This window comes from Rutilus rutilus (assembly GCF_951802725.1).
Source record: "Rutilus rutilus genome assembly, chromosome: 18".
NCBI lineage: Eukaryota > Metazoa > Chordata > Actinopteri > Cypriniformes > Leuciscidae > Rutilus > Rutilus rutilus.
Genome location: NC_140231.1, coordinates 23349413 through 23373417, shown reverse-complemented (window position 1 = coordinate 23373417; position 24005 = coordinate 23349413). Strand labels below are relative to the sequence as shown.

Below are 24005 nucleotides of genomic sequence, written 5' to 3'. Positions count from 1 at the left end.
CTGGCCCATGTGCAGGCGGAGAAGAATGAAGGAGAGGAAGAGAACCCTGCAGGGAAACAAAAGAGAAAGCACATGTGCACGAGAGAGAGAAAGAGAGAGAGAGAGAAAGAGAGAGAGAGAGAGAGAGAGAGAGAGAGAGAGAGAGAGAGAGAGAGAGAGAGAGACGAATGGAGGGGTACCCAACCAAGGAAGTGAAAGTCAGAGACGAAGGCCTCCAGGCAATGCTTGTTCCTTATCCACAAGAAAAGACGAAGAGTAAAATGGAAGGATGATGTGAGAAGAAAGCTGGTGGGTGTGCTGAGGGTGGAGGTCTGGTGAGGCGCGTGGTGGGACGTCCTCAGGAGAGATGTGCGATAAACACCAAGAGTAGATCACGCACTGACATTTAGGCTTTAACCTTCATAACCTCCACCCTACACTGCTATGTGATGTTGTTTTCCTATCCCTCCTCCTCATCTTCCCCCAGTCTTGGCATAGAAATTGTCTTTAGATAAGCTCATGCAGAAGAAATGATCGCATACAACCAATTAAAAATACAAATGAAGACAAATATCACTCTATATTTGTTAGTAAAAAAAGGGGGTTTAACAGCAAAATCAACATATAAAATATAAATGTAAAACTAAAAGATCGCTCTTATCATAAGACCAATTACATGCATTAAGAAAGTAAAAGTAAGTCTCCTCAAACCAGAGGACAGTAAGACAACCCGTCTCCCATGTCTAGACTAATGGGCAGTGAAACATCAGGCCAGATTCATTACAATTCATGCCAATCTTGGCACATATGAGTGGACCCGTAATGAGGGGGAGCAGAGAAGGGAATACAAGGAAAAAAATAAAACAAAAAAACACAATCCATTCCATATTCTGTAGTCAGGACCGTGTCTGCATGAGGCCAAATAGACAGATTAGAGTAGCAAAATAAATAGAAGCTTGTGTATGATGAGAGACCATCGATCTCCACATAAAAATAACAACATCTCAGCTCTGCACCTGACATTGGAGGGCCAAACAGCTGATGAAAATCAATATGGTGGTTTAGGGATTGACCACAAGAACGACAGATTGTGTTCGACGGAGAAATAGTGATGCAGCACATATGATAATCCATCAGCAGTGAAACACACACACTTTCAAGTGTGGGAATGGCTTTAAATAGAATTTGATTCAATGAAAATGACATTGGAATTGCTGGCAAGTGGGCAGAATTGTGGAGACAGGGAGCAGTGCAATCCTGGCAGAAGTTAGTGAAATTGATAATAATTGGATATAGCCTTTACCCATTAGTGCACATTCACTTGCTGTGTTCAAACAAGCTAAGAACAAAGACAACATGGTAGACCCAACACATAGCGTCACAGTCAGATCCCCTGGTCTTGAAGAGTTCAGAGAGACAGAGACCCCTGTCTGCCAATGAGCTAGGTAATTAACGCCACATGGAAGGATGCTGACCTTTCTTTGCTGCAGGGTTGTCTGGATTTCAAGGTAAAACAAGCAGTGAGCCATCACAAAGTGTTTATCAGGACATTTATTCTTAGACCGTTCTTAAAGGTTACAAAACTGAGCCGTCAAACAGCATGTTCGTCACTTTCTTCCCTAAAACCAAACTGTGAGCAAGGAAAACTGACGCAAATAAAGACTCTACATGAGACCAGGGAAAGAAAATTCGAGATTGGTTTAGAGGAAGAGCAGTCAGACATCATAATCAACCAAGCTTACCTGAAGGTTGGAGTTGTGGTGCAAGGTTATCACACATATAGTTGAATAGACAGTATAGACATGCTGATGCATACAAACACAGAACATTCCCCTAATGTTATTGTATGGTTCTCATCTGTCTGAGGTTTAGCTTGAGCTCACAAAGCATATTTTAACAGAAGCTGAATTTTATAAAATGGACGTACTAGTAAACTCTCCACAAAAACACTGCATCACCCCAGAGAAGGTTATCCCAATCAATAATAAATGAGATGCATTTGGAGATGGAAAAAGTTCTAAATAGGCCTTGTCCAAATGTGAGCTAAAATCCTGTTAAGAACTTCCCGTTCTCCCCAAGATGCTTGAGGCAAGCTTTTGAGAACTACTGCCTGAGGTGCAACATGGTGTTAAACTAACCTTTGGATAAAGGTCTTAAAAATACAATGTAGAAACAAATCTCATGTGTCTTGTCCAGGTTTATCAAAGGTGAACATAGTCAAAGTCAACAAAGTAAATTTTCAAGCAAGTCAGTGCCCTGTACCTTCTTGGCTCTGTTAAGGATAGCCTAGGGACCGAAAAGTCCAATGGGATTTGAAACATCTACCTGTATCTACATTTCTGACACTGCATTAATTTCATTCCCTGCTACTTTTTCTCTTTAAATATTTATAACCCAAAGCCAGCAAGCTAAAGGCTTCAAACCAATAACCTAATGGTCCTGTTGCTGTGGCATGTTCCTCACCCAGGGGCTGTGGATATAACCACTCTGACATGTAAGAAATATGAATGATGCACAGCTTGTGAGATCCATTTAGCGGCAGAGTTGGTGGCCTTTGAGATCTGTCAGCTCTAACAGGCTAAAACACACCCTGATGAGAGCGAGAAACAAGCTGATACAGATTAAAGTATTACACTACAAAGACAGCATCAATTACCAAAGGCCTCACCCAAAGACCTTAAAGCCCTCAACACAAGAGCTGCTCACCACCCCTTTGGCACTAATCAGGCTTTAATCAGACCCTAACTAATTACTGTTTCATCAGTGTATAACGTGAGGAACAGATAACAGCCTCTTTCTCCATTACATTTAAAGAGGTCTGCTTTGGGTAATAAAAATCCAAACAATTTTAGGGCTGAACAAACCGTCCTAAAACCACTTGCAGAACAAAAGAGGTTCGTTATGGATGAAGTCAAGGGGATAGCGAAACACTAAGTAATGGATGATCTACGACGGGAGAGGAGTAGTCACAGGGCATCAGAGTTTGTTATTGCTCAATGTCATTCTGAAGACAAGAGGCTCACTTTCTATTCATAAGTGTATAATTTGAAATGATTTGGTCACACCAGAAATTGAATTGGAATTGGAATTGGAATTGGAATGACAGGAAGAGGAATCGATCTCTTCAAATATTTAACTACTGAGCAACAGCACCCTAGTAAGTCACTAGATCCATAGCCCAATTTGTAAGGAGGAACCGTGAGAGAACAGGGATGAACAGGGATGAACAAGTTTGAGCAAAGTCTTAAACTGGAAAACATTCTGGTCCCATCTCATATTTAGCTTTCTTCTCGTAATAACCCCCTCCAAACTTCAAGAGGTCTGACATGGCAAGCAATCTACCTGGGGAGAGACCCCAGAAGATCAAAGGTCTCTTCGACACATGAAGGCTTCATCTCTAAGGTTTAGGAGCTGAGTATTCAGGGCAGAATACCACAGAAACCTGGGGAGCTATGGCACTTCCCCAGTTCCCAACCCTCATTCCAGAAGCACTATAGAGAGGTTAATGCAGAGCTACCGGTAGAGGATGAGTAAGCATGGAGGGAAAAAGACAGACTGTCGGAGGGAAGAGATGAAAAGAGAGAGTGAGAAGTAGTGGAGTAAATCAAGGTATGTTAGGGCACATCAAAGCTTGTTTGTAGATGCTTTCCGAAAGTTCTTCAAGAAAACTCCTACTGTACACTTGTTGCAGATTCAATACTCACATGTTCTAGTAATGAGAGTCGTTGCTTAAATTCATGGGGTCTGGGACGAAAATAGGCCATTAAGAATTGAATTGAGAATGCCTTTTAAAATTCAAATAAATTCCTGAAACAGGATTCAGAATTTTACTTTGATTTTGAATGCACAAAATTCAAAGAAATGATTATAACAAAAAACAAGTTTAAATTGTAAAAAGTTTTAAAAACCTTGAAGTTTACAGTATGCCAAACAGACCTACAGAGGAACGACAGAGAACAACAGAATGATAGATAGAACAACAGACAGAATGATAGACAGATAGAGAGATAAGTAGACAGATAGATTCTAGTTCAACTTCCTGTGCATTTGTGGCCAATTTAATACTAATGCCATGATGACAACCCTGCCACTATTGATACAACTAAACTATCTTGGTTTGGCATTGTAGCTGTCAGACTTGAATTTCTGGCGTTTCTCAACAAGCAATTACAGGAACATGTCCACTTTACAATTTTTGCACATTATGTCAAAGGCTATCCAACCCTATCTAACTTGTGCCTGGGAAAACTTTCCAAACTTCTCCTTGCAAGCCAAAAAAAAAAAAAAAAAAACAGCCAGCCAAAAAGGAAATGATGCAGTGCAGCCTTAGCAGACACCTGGAGCAGGGTCACGTCCCTCACCTTCCATACTACAGAGATGCACTGCGGTAACTCACTCGATCCTAATGACATTACCAGAGCGGTTTTGGCCATGCTGTGTGCCTCTGACATTTAAATTGACTCTGTAAATTGCATCGGCGTGACGCGGAATGAGACGAGCTATGGGCAGTATTGACTTCTCTGCAGCTGAAGAAGCTTCATTTAAAATCTCACAGACCGCATGGTCAGGATAGATTCATATGTTCTGTTCCCGTCACACAAGGGGATCACAGACACTACGGTCGCCACTCTGTAATCAACCTGATTCATTATTATTATTATGCCTAGAGGCATTACATTGTGTAAAGTAATCAAACATGGGCGAAAATGCAAGCGCTTAATATTCTTCTTTTCTCTTAGCTTTTTTCCCCAGATTGTCTGCCACAGGCATGGAATGTCACAGTAAGCGCTGATTTATAGATGCTATTATTTTACTCGTCCAAAGGATACTTGTAATGGCCACTATTAGTCAGTTATAGGTGTGTTTTAATGGCCTGATGTGGTTAAGCTGAATTCTCGGCTGTGCGCTGAGGTCTATGAGGATGCGAGGGCAGCCGCCGCAGTGTAATAACAGAGCAGCAGCCGGAGGGCTAGGTTTGACTGCGCCTGCACCGAGACCAAAACGCCATAAAAACAGCAGTTTACCAGCAGGGCCGTGTGTAACCATTCATTCTCCTTAACTCACACAAACACATATATATACATTCAAGGAGACACACGCAGTGTGATTGAGAGCAGCAATCTTTATCTGCTCTCTGTTTTTCACTTCTCAGAATCTAAATTTATGAGCATCTCTGCGCAAACCTGGAGGCATTGTAAGTGCGGTGTGTTTGGGAAAATGCTAATATTTACTTGTGTGTATATCTGCAGGATAAACTATTACTAGGGTTTGTGTAGCTCCCAATGGGAGACAATAACAAAGTTTTTTTTTTTACTTTTTAAGTACATTTATAAATTAAGTCCTATTACTTATACTTAAGTCATTTGAGGTATTTTTCAATATAATATGATAATGATTAATATAATATAATATAATGTAATATAATATAAAATATACAAGTGTGACTACTGCTTACATAGAAAATAATACATTATTTTATGTATGCATTATTAAATTAAACTATATTTTTTAAATACATTTAAAGTAAATACATGAAAATAAAATATTTAAAGTCCCTGTAAAGGCAATTCTACAAAAAAATTCTAAACACATTATAAGTGCTAGAAATGTATTGCTAAAACATGTTACAAAGACTGAGAACTGTGAAGTACTAAATTGTGGAGTTAGACCGTTTAACAGTTTTTCACCCTTGCTGTGAGCCGGATTTTTTGGGCGGGGCTAAAACGGGGGCTCGATGACGCACTGCGACCCCCTGAGCTTGATTGGGCCCCTACTTGATGACGCACGGAGTCACTAAGCCTATCGCTCAATCGCGAGTTACTATCAGACAGCCTACAGTTTGCTAGCTACTATGCCCACGGCTCTGGCTCATAGACTGTAAGCTCTGGCTATGCCTTCGTCATGTAAATGCGTATTCCCTGGATGCAATCACTTAGGAAACAGATCGGTGTCCTTATTTAAATTTCCGAAAAATGATCATAATAGAAGAGGTGGATTTATCTTGTGAAGAGCTAACGTTACCTTGATGGAGAGCTGATGATCACCACCACACCCGCCTCTGTAGAGATCAGGATAGTTTACTTTCGTTGGAGACAACTGGAATTCACTGATAATCCGCTGTTACTGGTGAATGGGGCCGAACCGACTATCTCCCGCTGTCCGCTTCGGCCTTCATCCTCCCGTCGCGCCGACATGCACGAGCTGTGCGCGAGTCATATTTCCCGCGAGTGGGCGTGGTTTCAGCGCAGCCAGCGGACACGCCCCCAGCGTTTGAGAGCTGAGACTACTGCTCATTTTTTCGAGATTTTGATAGCTTATTTTATTTACTTGGCGGCTTTTTTAATCATTGAAATTGGGCTGGGTGGCTAATAACACATTTTTCGGTGGTATGACAAACTCAGAACACATACTTAATTTTGACTTTACAGGGACTTTAAAATTTCCCCTATGAATGATAACTGAGACACAAGCTGTTGCCGGTTGCATTTGTACAAAAGAGAGCGTGAGTCAATGGTGTCATATGAGGGACGTTAAAGTAGTGCAGGCTTCAGTTACTTGGACCGAACGGTCTGAAATACAGTACAAAGTTGCCATGGGTGATGCTGAATATTAGTAATTATTACAGCTGAATGCTGTGGTTAACCAATCAGAATAAAGTATTCCAGAGAATATTGTAATAAGCTAATTTTAATGTCGTCTAAAATCTCCCTGGTTAACAGTCACTGGCTGATTGACGACACATGATAATGTCAGACTGAGCTCAAACCCATCTTACGTTCAAATGAAACATTGGTACTTTACCTCAAGAGCAAGCTGTGTACCTCATTCACCCCTCGTAACTCATCCTATAGGTACACACGCACACAGGTAAGCGCACACTCGTACACACACCGCTCCAAAGATCTAGCTATGACAATACTGGATGAAAACACTTGAATGATGAGCAAAATGAGAAAAAGAGGGACGTTAAGTGCTCATTAAAGTATCTACAGGGTGAGACAGACAGTGGGAACTGAGCACTCTATGTGTTGCCGGAATCTGAGAGGGAGATAATTGGCCATTATGACAGTGGACGGCATGTCATTACCTTTTCATTAGCTGGCCTCCTCTCTTCCCAGGATTGCCCTGCACTACCGAGCAAGAAAAAGACGCCATTAACGTAATGTGGAATTAAGAGAGGCGAAGAAGAGCAGGACGGATATGGCACGCACATACAGACACACACACTCGCATACCCATCATTCTCTCCCTAAATGGAGCGAAGAGCGCGAGAGCAGAGTGACACCAATTTAAAATCTGCAGCGATCAAATGAGGAGAGAGATGGAGAAGACACGTATGTGGGTGTATTTATGTATTCATATCAGTGTATATGTGTGTGTGAATGTTTTCACACAGACACTCTTACAAGCGCATCTCTCTTTGAAAATGCCACGTGATGGAGTGAAATGCAGAAGAACCCCTGGGAAATAGATAAAGTGGTGCACAAACAGGTAAAGTTATGAGTTTTATGGGAAGGTTCAAAGTCAGGCTGCTACAGCATTGTCAAAACTCGTCTACGCAGACTTGGATCACGTATGTCAAGTCAATTTCCAAAACATTACTCACCAAAAGCATTTCTACACCTCCTGCAACCGATGTTCCAGAAGATGCAGCGAAATATGGGGCTCTGTTACATAAGGAACACTCATTCACAACAAAGGTACTTGTCATTTAGCAAACACACTTTATCTAAACTGACTTACAGTACACTAATTACAAGGAACATCCCACTTAGAGCAATCTAGGGTTGAAGACCTTGTTGAAAAGCACAACAGTACAAGGAATTCAACTATCATTTCAGCTTAATTCATGGCGTACTGCTACCTGAGATCAAACCATAATTTTTTGTGTTGGAATGCAGAACTCTATACATGTATGTATTAGTATATCTATAATCAGTGCTCAAAGTGGGCCAGTACACACCGGTATGCAGTACTGGCACTTCTATATTTTAATCTGTAGTGTACCCTCACTTTTTCTTGCGTACCGGCACTTTTTTCCCACTTCGCGCACGGTCTATAATAGTTGGAATTTTAGCTTTGCCAGTTCCATTATCCCGAAGTCAATATTTTTTTATAATGGGTTTTTGGTTAAATGGCTGAAATAAGGTCTGTGGTAAACACAAGATCAAGACACTTTCATGTTTTATTCTTCGACATACAATGCATCAGTATTACCCCACTCATGATTTTTTAAGCTGTTCAATGTCTTGAAAAAGGCGGTTGTTAACAAGTGGCTAAATAGGACTACAGAGGCTGTCAGAGACATTAAATGTCATCACACAGAACAGACAAGTGCAGTCCACTTTTACAGCCTCATTATGCTTATAATTGTGCACTTATAAACTATTCTAACTCAAAGAGTCGTCGGATGTTTAGTGGTGGTGACTTTGAAGTCGAGGGACTGTGGTGTAGTTCGTTTATAGCCCACCTTTAGCTTTTTAATTCTGGCGATTGTATTTAGGCTTCAAAATTATAGTATAGTATGAAATTATAGTACTATATTCCAGGTTAATAATGTCATTACTTGCACAGTAATTTCACAGTAGGACTTGTCTTGTATCCCCAGAGGAATAAAAACATCTCAAATGTTTCTCCTAGACATAAATGAGGTTACTTTAACATCAAATGGAGACTTTTGCTTGAGTCTCCTGCTTCTCACACTTGTCTCCTGAGACAAAAACGCTAACAGACTCACAATGGTCTCCTTAAAGTTTTAGATCACACACTGGATCGCTCACATTTGTCTCCTCTATAGTTTCAGAAGAAACCTCAACAATATCACATAGGCTCAGACTTTTCTCAGCTAGAGCTCTCACATTTATCTCTTTTAAAGTTTAATTTATCTCTGTTAAAGACCTCAACAACTTTACAAATTGTGCATCAAGTCAAGTACTTGAAAGGCACTAAAGTAAAAAAACAATCCATAAATTAAAAGTTTAAGCCTATATTAAGAGTGAAATGCAGAAATAAGATTAACATAACTCTTAATTGCTGAGACACAATAAAATAATAGAGCTGTAAAGTTTATGCTCATTGAGCACATTTGTTCTTGGAAATATTAGTGTACCTGATGCCTTTATCAAAACTAACTTACAGAGGTCTTACTACAGGAACAGTAACCCTGGAGCTTTCTTTGCTGAAAGGCATTAAATGGTTTACGACTCAATCCTTGACCAATTTTATTATTGACCCATATTATATGGTAGAAATATTTTAGTTAATACTGAGACATTTGATTTGAAAAGTTGTTGAGATCTCTTCTGAACTTTAGAGGAGACAAATGTGAGCGCTCCAGTGTCTCTAGGTAAGGAGAAAAATATGAGACATCTGAGGACAAAGCTGATAAATGAGACATATATGAGAATTACCATTTAGTATCCTGAGCTTAAGAGAAACCTCTTTCAGAGCCATAGCCTTGTGAACAACACATCGACATCGAGACACAACTGCATCTCAGACAGCACAAGTTTGAGTCCCAGCTAAAAGTACTTTCCTGCTCCTGTTCCCATCTAACCTCTCCCATTGTTTCCTGTCTCTCCTCCTATATCCTGTCCATTAAAGGTGGAAAACCATAATGTCAAATAATAATAATAATAACAAAAACAGCATCCTCTGCAAGACAATAAAGAGTTCTTCCATGCTTCTCACAGCCCATTCTCATTTTGGACTCATTTCTCTTAGAACTTTCTCATGTCTCACTTGTGTCTACTTTTATTTCTCCTAAGGAATTTTAGGAGAGACATCTACTTCTCTCTGTTTATGTATATGACGAGTCACGCAGGTACTGGGATATACTCCATAGTGGTTGTCGTCCTGCCAGGTCTAAAATAGTCAGAATGTGTGTGTGTGTGTGTGTGTGTGTGTGTGTGTGTGTGTGTGTGTGTAAATTCTTAATTCTCTAGCATGTGTTTATAAGCAGGTTTTGATCTTTCCAATATGGCAGATGCGCTGATATATCATGGTAATTAGCAACAGTTACTAATGTAGCATCTATGTTTTCCATCTCTAGTCATATCTCTACCCACAGCCTGTTCACACATTCCTTGGAACATCTCCCTAAACATCTCTATAAATAAACCTTTTAATAGACACAATTGATTGCTTTTTGTCATGACAAGGGGAGACATGGTGTGCTGGTGGAATAAACAATAAGAAGAGCTCATTGTGTTCAGTAAATCGTATGACTGCGAGGAGCATCATTAGGTTGTTCTGAATTAATGGGTGCTGGTGAAGATGCTTATTGGGGGACTAGATTAGACCGGAGTCCACACAGTCAAATTATACCCCGATTATAGATTCAGTTTGGACAGGAAGTGTGCAGCAGAGGCTCAGAGCTGAGAGACGTACGGCTGCATTTAATTGGTCCCTGATGCAAACCGACGGAAACGAAGAAAGGGAAGGATGTGTGAAAGAGACAAGGGAAAAGCGAGGGAGAGAGAAAAGAGAGAGGTCTCCAAACTAGAAGAAAATAACAAAAAGAAGCCAGGGGGGAAGAGTGCTGGTGAGCATGATTCTTCTCTAATGTCTTCTGCTGTAGCTCCCCGCAATCGATTCTTCCAGTCTATTACTTTCAACTCACTCTCACTTGCTCCATCCCTTTTTCTCTTTCTCTTCATGTTTAGGTCTCTTGCTTTTCTTTTATAAAGATCACAATCAGTGTGGTTGTTTTGCTTGAAGTGTCTGAGAGAAAAAGCGTGAACAATGAGACAAAGAGATGACACAGAGAACAGCAAATGCACTGCAAGACCTGCCAGATTCAATTACATGTTTTGTGGAGATCCTCGAAACATTTACAATGTCATTCTGAGCAATAAGAACATATCACTTGGACAGTGCAGGTCAAAGGTCATGCCACATAAATCAATTAGCCAGCAGTGAGCTTTGGAGCCTCACTGTGGGTCTATGCTTGGATGTACAGTATATTATTAAGGCAGCAATGAAATGCAAAAAAAATCTCTAGAATCGACTTTGTGAATCATTAATCTATTTAAATAAATAAAACTTTATATACATGCATGGAAGCAACTGTGATCATTAAAGGTTAAAACAAATGCAATTTTTGATATTGTGAGCATGACAGGTTTCAAACACATTTCAAACTTGAACAGACCATCCAAGGTCATTGTGGCCTCGGGTGATGCAGGTGTGCTGTTTAGAAATTTAAAGAGTAATCTAAACACGAAGGTCTCTTCCTGCTTTCGGCTTCCTTTGAAGCATGCTACTGATGAAACCCCCTCTCCCTCTTGCGTTCACACTGACTTAGACCTCTTACCAATCTGACAGCTGCACAGAACAGAGTGAGCTACTACCGATGGCTATTTGACATGGAAGGCAACCTCATCACTCAGTTGTAAAAACTCTTATAAAATATGCATGCTGAGCATTGCGGTGATGCAGCCAGGTAGCCTGGGTACACCACTCAAAGAGCAAAATGCTGGCATAGAGAGTGGGGATTTTATACTATACATTTTTAGGGGGAAAAGTGTTCATGGCGTAAGACACTGAAAATATGTAAAATATGGTTTGGAAAAAATGAAACAGTCATATGTATACAGATTAATTATATCATTAAATTATATTTTGCATTTATCTGGTTTTTTTTGTTGTTGTTTTTTTGTGACATAACACGAGCGCAATGCAGCGCCAGGCGCGACGCAATTGTTTTTTGCTAGTTTCAGCCCAACGCAGTTATCATTTTCACGTCCTGCGCCACGTTGTTTAAATAGCAAATGCATTTGTGCCCATGGGCATGCTGGTCTGAAAACGTTGGCGCATTGCTATTTTGAGGCAACTGAAATAGACTGCGCCATTGACCAACTGAAACCTGGTTTAAAGTCAATGGCACAATATTTTTGTTATTTAAAGGGCGCGTTAGTACTGTGTGCCTATAGGCGGGTCCACAACGCATGTACACTTTGTCCCGTAGATGGTCTGCATGCGCGCTTTAACCTCGCACACGAGCAGATCCGTTTTCCGCTTGCAAATTCCGCCATGTAAATAGCAATCCGCCATGGCGCGAGCGCAACTGGCTTTTAAAGGGAATGGGAGATGAGACTCTGATTGGTTTATTGCACCCAAAACACACCCATTACTCATTAAGAGAAAAGGGGCAACCCTTTTAGACCATGCGCAGGGTGCCCCGACCATTTTTCCCGTCGTTAAACTAGAAAAAGTGGATTCTGACGTGACCTAAGTGCACTTGCGCCGTGCGCTTTAGACCATGCGCTTAGATCGTTAAAATAGGGCACACAGAATTAGTGCAAAATAATCATCTTTTTTATATTTTATTCTATGAAATATATTTTATTAAAAATATATTTTCATTTTATATATTTTTTTCTCTTTTTACTTTTCTCTTTTACAAATACCAAAAAAAATGTTTACAATTGAGGTGGATAACTTCTTTATCAGAAATTCTTTAGCCGACATTTACAAATTTCATAAATTTCATGCTCAACAAAAAACTCATGACTTTGTCACAACAGAGGATGTTATAGGATAACTGGACTAACCAGCTAACCAATTTTTGCACAGCATCTCAAATGTTGGTTTGGCCATTCTGAAATGCCTGAGCCTGTCATCAAAATAGTAGGGTATGGTTACCTCCCAGAACTGTTTCACACAATTGCGTTCCCAAAAAGCAGGTATCTGCTTTTAAACAAGAGATGAAAATGACAGCGTTTATCACGCTTTGCTAAGTTTTTTCTCCTCCTGCCTGCCTTAATAATATACATCCAAGCATAGACTCACAGTGAGGCTATAAAGCTCACTGCATAGACATTGCTTTATGTGGCATGACCTTTGACCTGCACTGTCCAAATTATGATATAGAAATACACTCAACACAATGATCACTGCCAAATTCCTTAGAGCACCTATATGAATAGATCAAATAAATCTGAAGCACACACATAAACACACTTAATATACATATGAAGTATGATTAGGCGGCATTCATGTTGTTTCATGGATGGTGAGATTGCAATCACTTGTGTCATTCTCAAGCTGAATTACCCAATGCGTTGCAGAATGGGAGAGGGAGAGAGAGATGGGGAATTGTGGGTAACGATTAGCGGAGTGGTAGATCTTTTTCTTCCAATGTCATCCTGTACCTATGATTTCTGTCACTGTTTGTTATTGTGCTTTTAAAGTTAAAGTGGCATTTTATTTCTTCGCACTGGAGGAAAATACTCACATCCCGTTGATGCGTCAAGTAACATGGGGAACAAAGATTGTAATGGTGGTCTCTTAGCATTAGCATGCACATTCCCAATTTCACTTCTGAATGAATAGTCATTTGCTCTCATTTGCATGTAAATCGCAGAACGGAATTATATGAGGGAGCGGAAGGAACAGCTAAAGCGGGAGACTGCACATTTTCTTGACGAGAGAGACCCTGGCAGGCTTCGTCTCACCTTTCTTTCGCTAATTGGAAAATAAAAGACTGCGCTGACCTCAGGTGCATCGGCCACAGTGAGCCACCCAGTCTCAGGGTCGTCAATTTCATTTGTTAATGCCAGATTATCATACTGCAGCCATCCGGTGTCCCGTTGTGTGACCATGAAGTGTTTCTTTTTTTATTCGCCTGGGTTTTCTCTCCCACAGGTCATAAGTGTGTGTGAAAGAGCTGAGATTTGTGAAGAAAGGGCAGGACAGAGGGGAAACGTGAAGACAGAACAGAAATGTATAGAAAGCGGAATATTAAAGTATAATATGTGTGTGAAGTGATGGATGGGAGGACAAAGAGTGAGACCTTGAGAGAGAGAGAGAGAGAGAGAGAGAAAGTGAGTGTGAGTGTGTACGTATAGTAGGCTATCAGAGAGGAATAGTAAGGTGCAGGAACAAGTATATGTGATGTCAACCACTTAGCCCTGTTGAATCACACACTAGGTGTGCAGCATTCAGGGAACCCTCTGCGCTGTAGCAAGCTGTGCTAACCGCTAACTGCTTAAGGTGCTAAAGCTCAGGCTCATTGACAGTTTCACTACTGGTTTGAGGGAGCACAACAACATATACTATACACCTATAATGGTGTATTTGACGAAAAAAGTGGCACAGAAATCAAAACCGACAGAAAACAGCATTGGATTACCACACAGAATTTGGATGTAGCACAGAAACACCTTAACTTGACAGACCAAGACGACAACAATGGTGATTATTTAAGCACAAAAGCTAAAATATAATGCGAGCAGCCAGTGAAACAGTAGTAAGAAATTAGTTTAGTAAAAAATATATCTACATACAAAAGTCATGTATATATACTAATTTAGTTTTTACAAATCAATACATTTACTTCTTTGTTGAATTTAAAAGTCAAGTATTATAAAAGAAATATATATATTTAAATTTAAATAAATGGTCGATATATAAATTGTACACTAATTTATCTACAATATAATAAAACACTAAAAACTAAAATAGTTCATAACATCACAAGTTCACAACATTATAATGTACAGTATGAAAACATTTATTTTGAGATTTAGCCTACTAAAGATTACATTTAACAATGTACTTTTCTGAGCATTAGATGATGGCAAAGTTACTTCCCTATCTAAAAATAGGGGAAATGAGAATGCAGAATTAATTATCCAGTAGTGGCCACTGTTAGTCAGTATATCATCTGATGAATAAAAAATTAAATAAATAAATAAAAACAACTGATATGGTACCAACATGACACATCCCAGCTGTGTCCTGCCCAGCAAAGAGCTCATTCAATCAAGTGGATATTTCTTAATGTGCCCCCGAAAAATGTAAGTCCAAACAAATTCCTAAAGGAGTAAAAATGCAGTGCGCAAACAGCATTTTTCTCTACTATTCTCAAACGAGATTGAGAAGACAATGTGCTTCCGAGGAACATTTGCAATTTCACAGTGGGAGGCAACCCGAAATCTAATGAGGACAATATTTTAAACCCACACTGAAGTTAAAAGGGCTGTAAAGAAAATTAACTACTTTTCATTGAGAGGAAAAACAGTATGTGAGGAAAAAAAAGTGTCTGTTTCTAGCTGGCTCTGTGCTGTGAGTGTGAGTGTTTTTCACAAAACACCTGGTTTGTGCAGCTCTCCGGCTCTTTTACAAGCAGTGAGTCACAGAGGCGTGAAGCACCAGCAGATTTTTACACAGACACTGCTGCTGACCATACATCAACATGCAGACGAAGCGAGCCCTTCACTGTACACGGCCTGCGTGCGTGCGTGCGTGTGTGTGTGTGTGTGTGTGTGTGTGTGTGTGTGTGTGTGTGTGTGTGTGTGTGAGAGAGAGAGAATGAAAAATGTATGCACATAAGAACGTGGCACTCTCCTCCGTTGGTCACGGTACACTGAGCACATCCTATGAGTGGCCTCAAGAACATATGTATGAAATGAGAAAGAAGATCGAATCATATTATATAGTGACACATTCATTATTTAAAAAAGGGCTATAGTTTTAATGAAATTCAAGGGTATGAGTGAATATTAGATCATGATGGTACAGCTGTGCTCATAAGGTAACATTTGACTGGCAAAATCTGCTAAATACTTTGTATTATTTAGCTTTTTTATTTTGCACTGTGCTGAAGAATCTAGATAACTGATATTTAAGTACATTCAACAAGCCGATAGAACAATTATCCTGTTTCAAATTTAACAGGCAGAATTTGTTGACTCTTTTTGTGATGTGAAGTTGCGTGTGAGTGCCTTTTTTGTCCTAAAACTGGACCTAAATATCACCAAGCTTGTGATGAGAGCTCAAATATGCAGAGAACACTGGGAAAAACAAAAGAACTTGCAGTAGCTGGAGGCTTTCTGTCAAGAACAGTGGGCAGATTCACTGCACAGTACATATCAGGGAATTGTGCACAAGAACCACAAAAAGCAATTTTTTGTACAAATACAAAAAACATCTTGTAGTCTTATGACTTGTGACCAAAACTGAATATTTAATGAGTGTTTTAATGTTTGATACGAGAAAACTTGTTTCCGCCACAGACATTTTTTTTTTAAGTAATTGAGACTTTTTATCTCACAATTCTGACTTTTTTCTCGCAACTGCGAGTTTACATCTTAAACCCATATAAACCCGCAATTGCGAGTTATAAAGTCAGAATTGTGAGATAAACTTTTATAAAAGAATTGCAATTCTGAGAAAATTTTTCTTTTTTCTCTCAAAATTGGACTTTATAACTCGCAATTGTGAGTTTACATCTCACAATGGCGAGAAAATAAGTTTGAATTGCGAGATATAAACTCGCAATTGTGAGATAAAAAGTCGCAATTATCTTTTCAATTGTTTTATTTTGTGGCGGACACAAGCTTCCAAATATGAGAGTGTGAAATGTCTGAAGGAAATATTCTTAACAGTGGTTCTGACTGCCAAGGTCCCTCAGATAAACCATCATCTAACCAAAATAAACCAACACTTAACCTGCACCTTACCAGCATAAACCTGCATTTAACCAGCATAAACCAGGCTGGACCAGCAAGGAAATTCATTCTAGTCTAAACTAGTCTTGTCAGTCAGGAAGGCCATTTCAAAAGCATTAAAGTAATGGATCTACCCCATGTTCACCCAATGTAAGCTTCAGTACCTACAACCAGGGTTCGAAATGAGGGGGGTCTGGGGGGGTCCCGGACCCTCCATAAGTCATTAGGGATCCCCCATAAGAATTTATTTTTGGATTTTGAGGGGTCCCCGACAAATATATTTTAACATTAAAAATAATTGTGAAAATTATAGGTCTTTAGTGACGTTTTATATTTATAACAGTAATTAATTTATTTCCTAGCGCGAGGCAGCAATCAGGGCAGCTATTAGCCGAGTGAGTTCCTATACAGCGTCACAGATTGTTGTTGTGGTGCTCCCGCAGACACGTAGGCTACTGTAGCTGAACGCGGCAAAACGAAACCTCACAAAGAGTGAAATCCTGTAAGTGCTTCGATTATATTTATATCTCTATAATTGCTTATAGTAAAATATTAGGAGTTCGAGATCCTATATCAAAAGTTGCATTAACTAGATACCCAGTGTAATGATTAGAAGAGTACGTTTGTCAACGTTTCTTGTTAGCTAAGTATGTGTATGAAGCCAAATGATCTGCCAGCTAACAGCAGACTATGGAAGCTTGTTTCCGCCACAGAGTGAAAAATAAAAAAGGTAATTCTGACTTTTTATCTCAGAATTACGTGATATAAAGTCGCAATTGCAGGTTATAAAGTCAGAATTGCGTGATATAAAGTTGCAATTGCGTGTTATAAAGTCAGAATTATGAGACATAAACTCGCAATTGCGAGAAAAATACTTGAAATTCTGACTTTTTTTCTCAGAATTGCATGTTTATATCTCGCAATTCTGACTTTATAATACGCAATTGGGAGATATAAACTCAGAATTGCATGATATAAAGTCGCAATTGCGTGTTATAAAATCAGAATTGTGAGATATAATTCTGAGGTAAAAAAAAAAAAAGTCTGTATTTTTTTTCCCTTAGAATTGGACTTAATATCTCACAATTGTTCGTTTATATCTCACAATTCTGAGAAAAGATGTCAGAATTGCGAGATATAAACTCGCAATTATGTGTTATAAAGTCAGAATTGCGTGATATAAAGTCGCAATTGCGAGAAAAAAAGTCTTAATTCTGACTTTATATGACGCAATTGCGACTTTATTTCACGCAACTCTGACTTTATATCTCTCAATTCTGACTTTATTTCTCAGAATTGCGAGATATAAAGTCAGATTTGCATGAAATAAAGTCGCAATTGCATGTTATAAAGTCAGAATTGCGAGATGTAAACTCGCAATTGTGAGATAAAAAGTCGCAATTATCTTTTAAAATGTTTTATTCAGAGTTGGAGGGTTACCTGTTAGATTATAGCCACTTCTCCAGACACCACTACAATACTGGGCCTAGCCCAAACCATGAAAAGCATCCCAAGACCATTATCCCACCTTCAACACTTCAACATTGCTCCATATAAGTTTGCCTACAGTATATAGTGTAGCAAGGTAGTCTTCAGAATTTTTAATAATTTAATAATTAAATTTTAGGGGACCCCCCCAAGAGTCCTAAGTCATTTCGAACCCTGCCTACAACTATTGTAAAAATGCCACTGATATATTCTCTACACAGTATTTTATGAAATGTCACAAGATAGCATCACATTCCAAAGACGATACATACGATTCATGCACAAATGAAAAAAAGGGACAAGCTCGTTCAACTAGTTTTGCTTGCTCATGTTGCCTGTCTCACAGTGATCAATACTGCCCACGGGCCAATCAGAACACTGCTCAATGACAGCACAGCCAACGCAACCTCCGATATTAAATTGCATTATATTTTATTACAGACAAGCTCTTACATCTCTGTCAATGTTGCAATTGATTATTAACACATGAAATATTCATATTTGGGAGCAGTATCGATTTACATCAAAGAGACTTGTCGGATCATTTTTCAAATACAATGACCAATAGCAGACATCTGTCACAGTGGGGTAATGAGGGGAGAATACATTAAACTAGTTTACATTTGTGTGATTACTGCATAGAGGTTGATGTTATCCATCAAACAGTCATTACAGTGCGTGTGTGTTTGTGTGAGTGCCTGTTAATTTGTCATTATTGCATTGCCAACTGTAAAAAACACAAATCAGCAAGATTTTGAATTGGGTCAGAATGTAGCAGAACCCAAAAGATTATTTTAAATGACCAGATAATACACTTTCCCCTTCTTATTCCTTTGGCACCATCATTTTACGCCCTAACTAACTGCCTATTGATACTGTACTTATCGATAATTTTTTCCTTCCTGGAAAATTATTATATGGAGGATAGTCCAAAACATTTAGAGTACCTGGAGAGGTATGTGTGCATGCTGAAAAGATAAACAGAGTTAAGGCAGACAAAGAGAAAGGAATGCACTCATTCTCAAGATTTCACGGTTAATGGTGCGAGTTATGCCATTGTGGTGAATCCCAGGGTCAATGGAGGAAGGACAGCAATCTCAAAGTCTCTTCATTCAGTACTCTCTCAAAAGCACTCTGAGGAGACACAAATGAAGATGGAGAAACGGAAAACAAGGCCACTCGGGAAAAGGAACTGTGGTGCCAGGAAAACTGAGTGGCGATACTTTCAGAGCTACACAAATATCCATATGGCTAAATGAAACTGCAAGGTAAGGTAAGGTAACGTTTTTGAGATGGCCACGTTTTATGCTTTCACAGGACATTAGCTATTTTGGCCCATCAACCTTCCACAACCCAAAAGGGTAATGATGTTATTGTTAGGTACACAGGGTCCAAAATTACCATTCAGCCATAACCATTTTTTTTTTTTTATATATAATTGGCTGTTTTTCCTTCAATATTAGTGACAAGCAGCGCAAGTCAATGTGTCCCCTGAGATGAGTCAGTCTATTTCTCTGTGAAACTGCAATGGACCTAAAAGCAATGAAGATACAGTACATCATTATTTTGTTCCTCATATTTCCGTTTTGGTGGCTTAATGTGAGGAATGTTCCACATATGTGTCACCACATGGAGTCATGAAGGAAAAAAAAAAAGAAACCTTTAGGCATCTGAGATAAACATCAGATGGAAAATGTTCAGCTGAAGTAAAAGCTGTTAGAAGACACAAGATGCAGCAATCAATTATGGTTTCTATATAGTTTATATGTGTCCGATGTGAATTGTTCACATCACTTACGTCAACACTGGCCAAACTACCATTTTTACAATTTGCGTTACGGTTAAATGTACCTTTACTCATATTTGCCACTTTTTGAGGATTTATTTGTGATCCTGTCACTAAAATGATGAAACTCCAATTGTGCTGACAACAACTTGTTTGAGTAGCCTACCCACATTCAGAAAACCTGGATTGTCTGACAGTATAGAATGTAGGATAAACGTTAACAAAAATAACTCTCAAACGGAAATTATGCAAGCAAACACAAAAACTCAAACTCAGCCTCCCCCGGGACCCACCCCTGCTGCTCTCATGTTATTGAAAATGTATGTGGTTACGAAGATCCTCCCTCCTTGTGTGTTTGAAAGATTAAACGTGACCTTTGTTGGGTTTAACCGGCAAACGCTGAACATACAGACTATACAGCAAATCACAATCCTCTGAGGGAAATTACACAAACACCTGTTCACACATATGCATAAACACTGCACAAGCTTCTTATCCTTGTATTGAAAATCCAGGGAAAGGGAAAAGGGCTGGCGTTCCATGTTACACCTATGACAAATGACAAGAGGATTCCATCATCCTAACAAGCATCTTCTGATCCAGCTCCATTCCCAGTCCCTGAGGATAAGCAGACCTGGCCCTTTCCACTCGCTCGCTCTCATAAATACTCTCCAACAACCAGGTTCATGACAAGCTCTCAGAACATTTCACCGGGGACATCAATGATGCATTCTGGGAAATGTTTGCATTGCCGTTACAGTACGAGATACTTGTAGACACTGCAATGCATCAACGTTAACAGATATCCTGAGTAATGTTCTATTGCTCATACTCAATCATGTAGCTGATACACAACGTCCACAATATGTCCTACGTTGCAGATTCGAATCAGGGTTCTCCTTCATATGTGCACAGATGTCAAAAAGCATACTGTGAGAGTCTGTCTAAGGATACGGGATGGTAAATTAAACATTGCCTATGTTCAGATGGAACACGCTGCCTTTATTCATAACTCATGCCATCAGAGAACCTCTCTGGAGACTTCAAAAGCTACTCGAACTCATTACCATGTGTGCCTCTATCACTGAATCGGGCACAGTTACATCTCCATCTACTACTGCCCAGGGCAACATTTCCGTTCTGTGTCTCACATCAACTTTATTAAAAAAAAAAAAAGAAAAAAAAAAACACAGTACATTAAAGGAAAATGACATTTAACGCTCTGACCACAGGCAATGTGGCGAACGGCGTAATAGTTTGGGTTTGTTTATGGTTTTCAATAACAGCTTCTTTCTGACAGGTACGGAGCATTTCTGAGTGTGGATGTGAAACAATAGATGATGTGAGCGCTTGAGGCGGTGTAAGTGAACATGACAGATGATTGGATATTTTAATGACACGATTTCATTTGCATATTAATGAATTCTCTGAATGAACCAACAAAGCAGTATCTCCGAGAGGAACGGATATATCTTATGCAATACCATCTTAATGCTGGTGAGGAGAACTCATTAATCATGAATGTTAGGCCGGTTCAAGCTGATTTCCATAGTTTAAGGAAAGGAGGAGGTTCAAATCCTGAGGGCTAATTTGCTAATAGACTTTCAAATAGTTTATCATACGGGACGATAAAATCAGGAGGTCAGATGTTTCTCGGCAGCAAACATCAGAGGACTTTACGATACACAATGAGAAAGAACGTTCTGTATTGATTAATTTACAGAATTTGATGCAGATTCAAAGTCGTATCTTTAGGATTTAACACTTTAAATGCACCTCTTCTTATCGCATATCAAATAAACCAGGATATAAATGGATGATGTATGAACTACAGAATCACAGTTTCATATGAATAAACCCAGAGTGAAAACTGCAAACACAATCTCTCAGCGAGCCTATATGAACGGATACACAAAACGGATCTCAAAAGTGGCCCTTAGGGGTGCCTCAGATAATAACAGCACTCCTGACTAATAACAAGACTATCAACCTCAAATTGTCCAATCCATATCATCAGATTTATTTTAAGTGCATCACTTCAAATTGCAGGTGCCACACATAGGATCTCTTTATTCGGAAGGGGGGGAAAAACACACAGGCAATTAACGAAATGCTAATTGGACACTTGTTTATAAACATCCAATTAATCTATCTTGGTTGAACATCTTAATGATAGTTATTGTACTGTGTCTGGGTGCACTGTCCACCTCTTCACTAAGAATCAATGACTCTTAACATAAGATAATTGCTGCCTTGCTTCTGCTTTCGTTTAAAAGAACATGCAACAATAATCTTGATGAAAGTATGAACAGTAGGATATCTATAGATAGGACACCAACACGTGATTTTCAGTCACACATTACACTAAAATGTGCATGCTGAAACACACACAAAAAAAAAGGTAAATGGTAAAGAAAAAAATGGTAGCTGTTGCCAGAAGCTGACCATTACAAAAATACAGTGACAATGTTACTGTACTGGACTGTAAAATAGTAAATATTCCAACGTAAAAATGCTTTTTGTAAGTATAATTACACAAATTATAGCCTGCTTTCCATGAGCCATGTCTAATAAAAAACCAAAGTAACACACTACAATAATGAAATAACCATGACCTAAACAACATAAAACGTTGCAAAACGCCCTCATGTAAATAACCGATGAAAAATAAGAAGAATAAATAACTATCGGGAAAAAAAATACAATACTTAAAGCGTCCGAAAGTGACTTTTTAGTTCCAAAACTATAATATTTTACAGTAAAACTATTTAAGCAGCAGCGTACTTACAGTAAGTACGCACTTAATTCACCTATAGTTGTTTGTAATTTAAGCCATAATAAATAAATATATAAAACACACAAATAACTGTTCAATAAAGTGTTACGCGCTTTTCAATCAAGAACACGACGGGTGTAGAACCAGCGCGCCTTTCATGCCTGTTGCGCTGCGAATCTCGTGGCACGCACGCTCACTCCAATAAATAAGCTTCATTCAAACCAAAATGATGAGAAGGTTTCCAGACTGCTGATATTTCATAATTTTTGACTGACATTTACAAGATGCATTGCGCGCAAATTTCCCTTTGCATCGGCACTCGATTTTACAGTCGCTTATGCCTATTCAAGCGTTTGGCACAGTGATGAGACTGAGAGCATTACTTACATGCGTGCCGTGTGGGAGTTTTAGGTAAATTAGCATCTACTACACATTCTCCATTCCGAAGTCCAATTGAAATCGGAACAGTCGTGCCTTGCCCTTGCTTAAAAAAAAAAAAAACATAATGTAGGCTACAGTCATTATAGACCATCACCCAGTGCAAATATATTCATACGACGAAGCTTCAGAGTACTCGAACTCTTCAGGACAGCTAAATGTGGGGCTATAAAAGTATATCGTTAGGCTTTCGTAAACAGTTAAGTTCTCTTACCTCTAGCCATCGCATAGGGCAGCAGGAGAACCAGGACCGCGAGGACGCCAAAGCAGGAGTATCGTCCCTTCTTCCCAAAGCGTCCCATCATCACTGCGCTTCTCTCCTGCGTCCCCAACTAAACCGGGGAGCCGCTCGCAAGTGCCGCTCTCATGCATGTGCCGTGCGTTCCAGTGGCTTCAGTAACAGGTCCCTCCCGTAGCGATAAACCCAAAGTGAATCTCTCTCATCCGCGCGCTGAGTGAGTGTCTCGCGCATCCGTGAGACTGGAATAATGAAGCCGGTGAGCGCTGGCCAATAGCGGAGGGTGATTGAGGGCGGAGGGAGCGCAGCGGCTGTCCTTCACCCTGCTGCTCGAATGCGCTGCGAAGTGACCAGATGTGCCTGAGTAAGAGATGATACATGAGCATACATGTCAGATATCGGGTGAATTCGAGATGACATATGAACAGCTGGTTGTGTTACACTGATTTCATCACAGATCGTGTCGGGCTACTGGGGGCCACTGAGATGAGAGCAACGCTGCACACCGGAGCAGAGGCGGTGACGTCTCTCGTGCATAATCTGAAGAATGGATGTTTACTTAAGCAATATCACATGAGCAAGAGTGTTAGTCCATAAACATGTAATCTATATCTAGTTATTTACATTTCAGACAAAAAATACCCAGTTCGTATATTTTGTCTCCAACAACGAAAAATGTTTCAAATAGGCTCAGTGCCGGTCCTACACTTCTGGGGGCCCTAAGCAAAACTTTGTGAAGGGGCCCCCATCGAAATGAATTTATTGCTATGTCAAGAATAAATAAGAATTTTAAATGTTACAAAAATATATCCCTACTTTGTTCTTGTCGTATTTTCTTTCTTTTTT

At 39.5% G+C, this 24005-nt stretch overlaps 1 protein-coding gene across 2 annotated transcripts in view; it reads right to left on the bottom strand.

The window, feature by feature from the left end:
* unc5da (unc-5 netrin receptor Da) overlaps positions 1-23403 on the bottom strand; it is a 230354-nt gene extending 206951 nt beyond the window's left edge. The window contains exon 1 of one of the 2 annotated variants that reach the window (XR_014625115.1): positions 23136-23365. Coding sequence is in view for 1 of the 2 variants with exons in the window: in XM_084386522.1 (XP_084242648.1) it covers positions 23136-23226 (91 nt within the window). In the remaining variant the exon portion in view is untranslated. Of the gene's footprint in view, positions 1-23135 lie in introns of both variants that reach the window. The other variant, XM_084386522.1, reaches the window with a different exon arrangement.
* Positions 23404-24005: the final 602 nt, after the last annotated feature.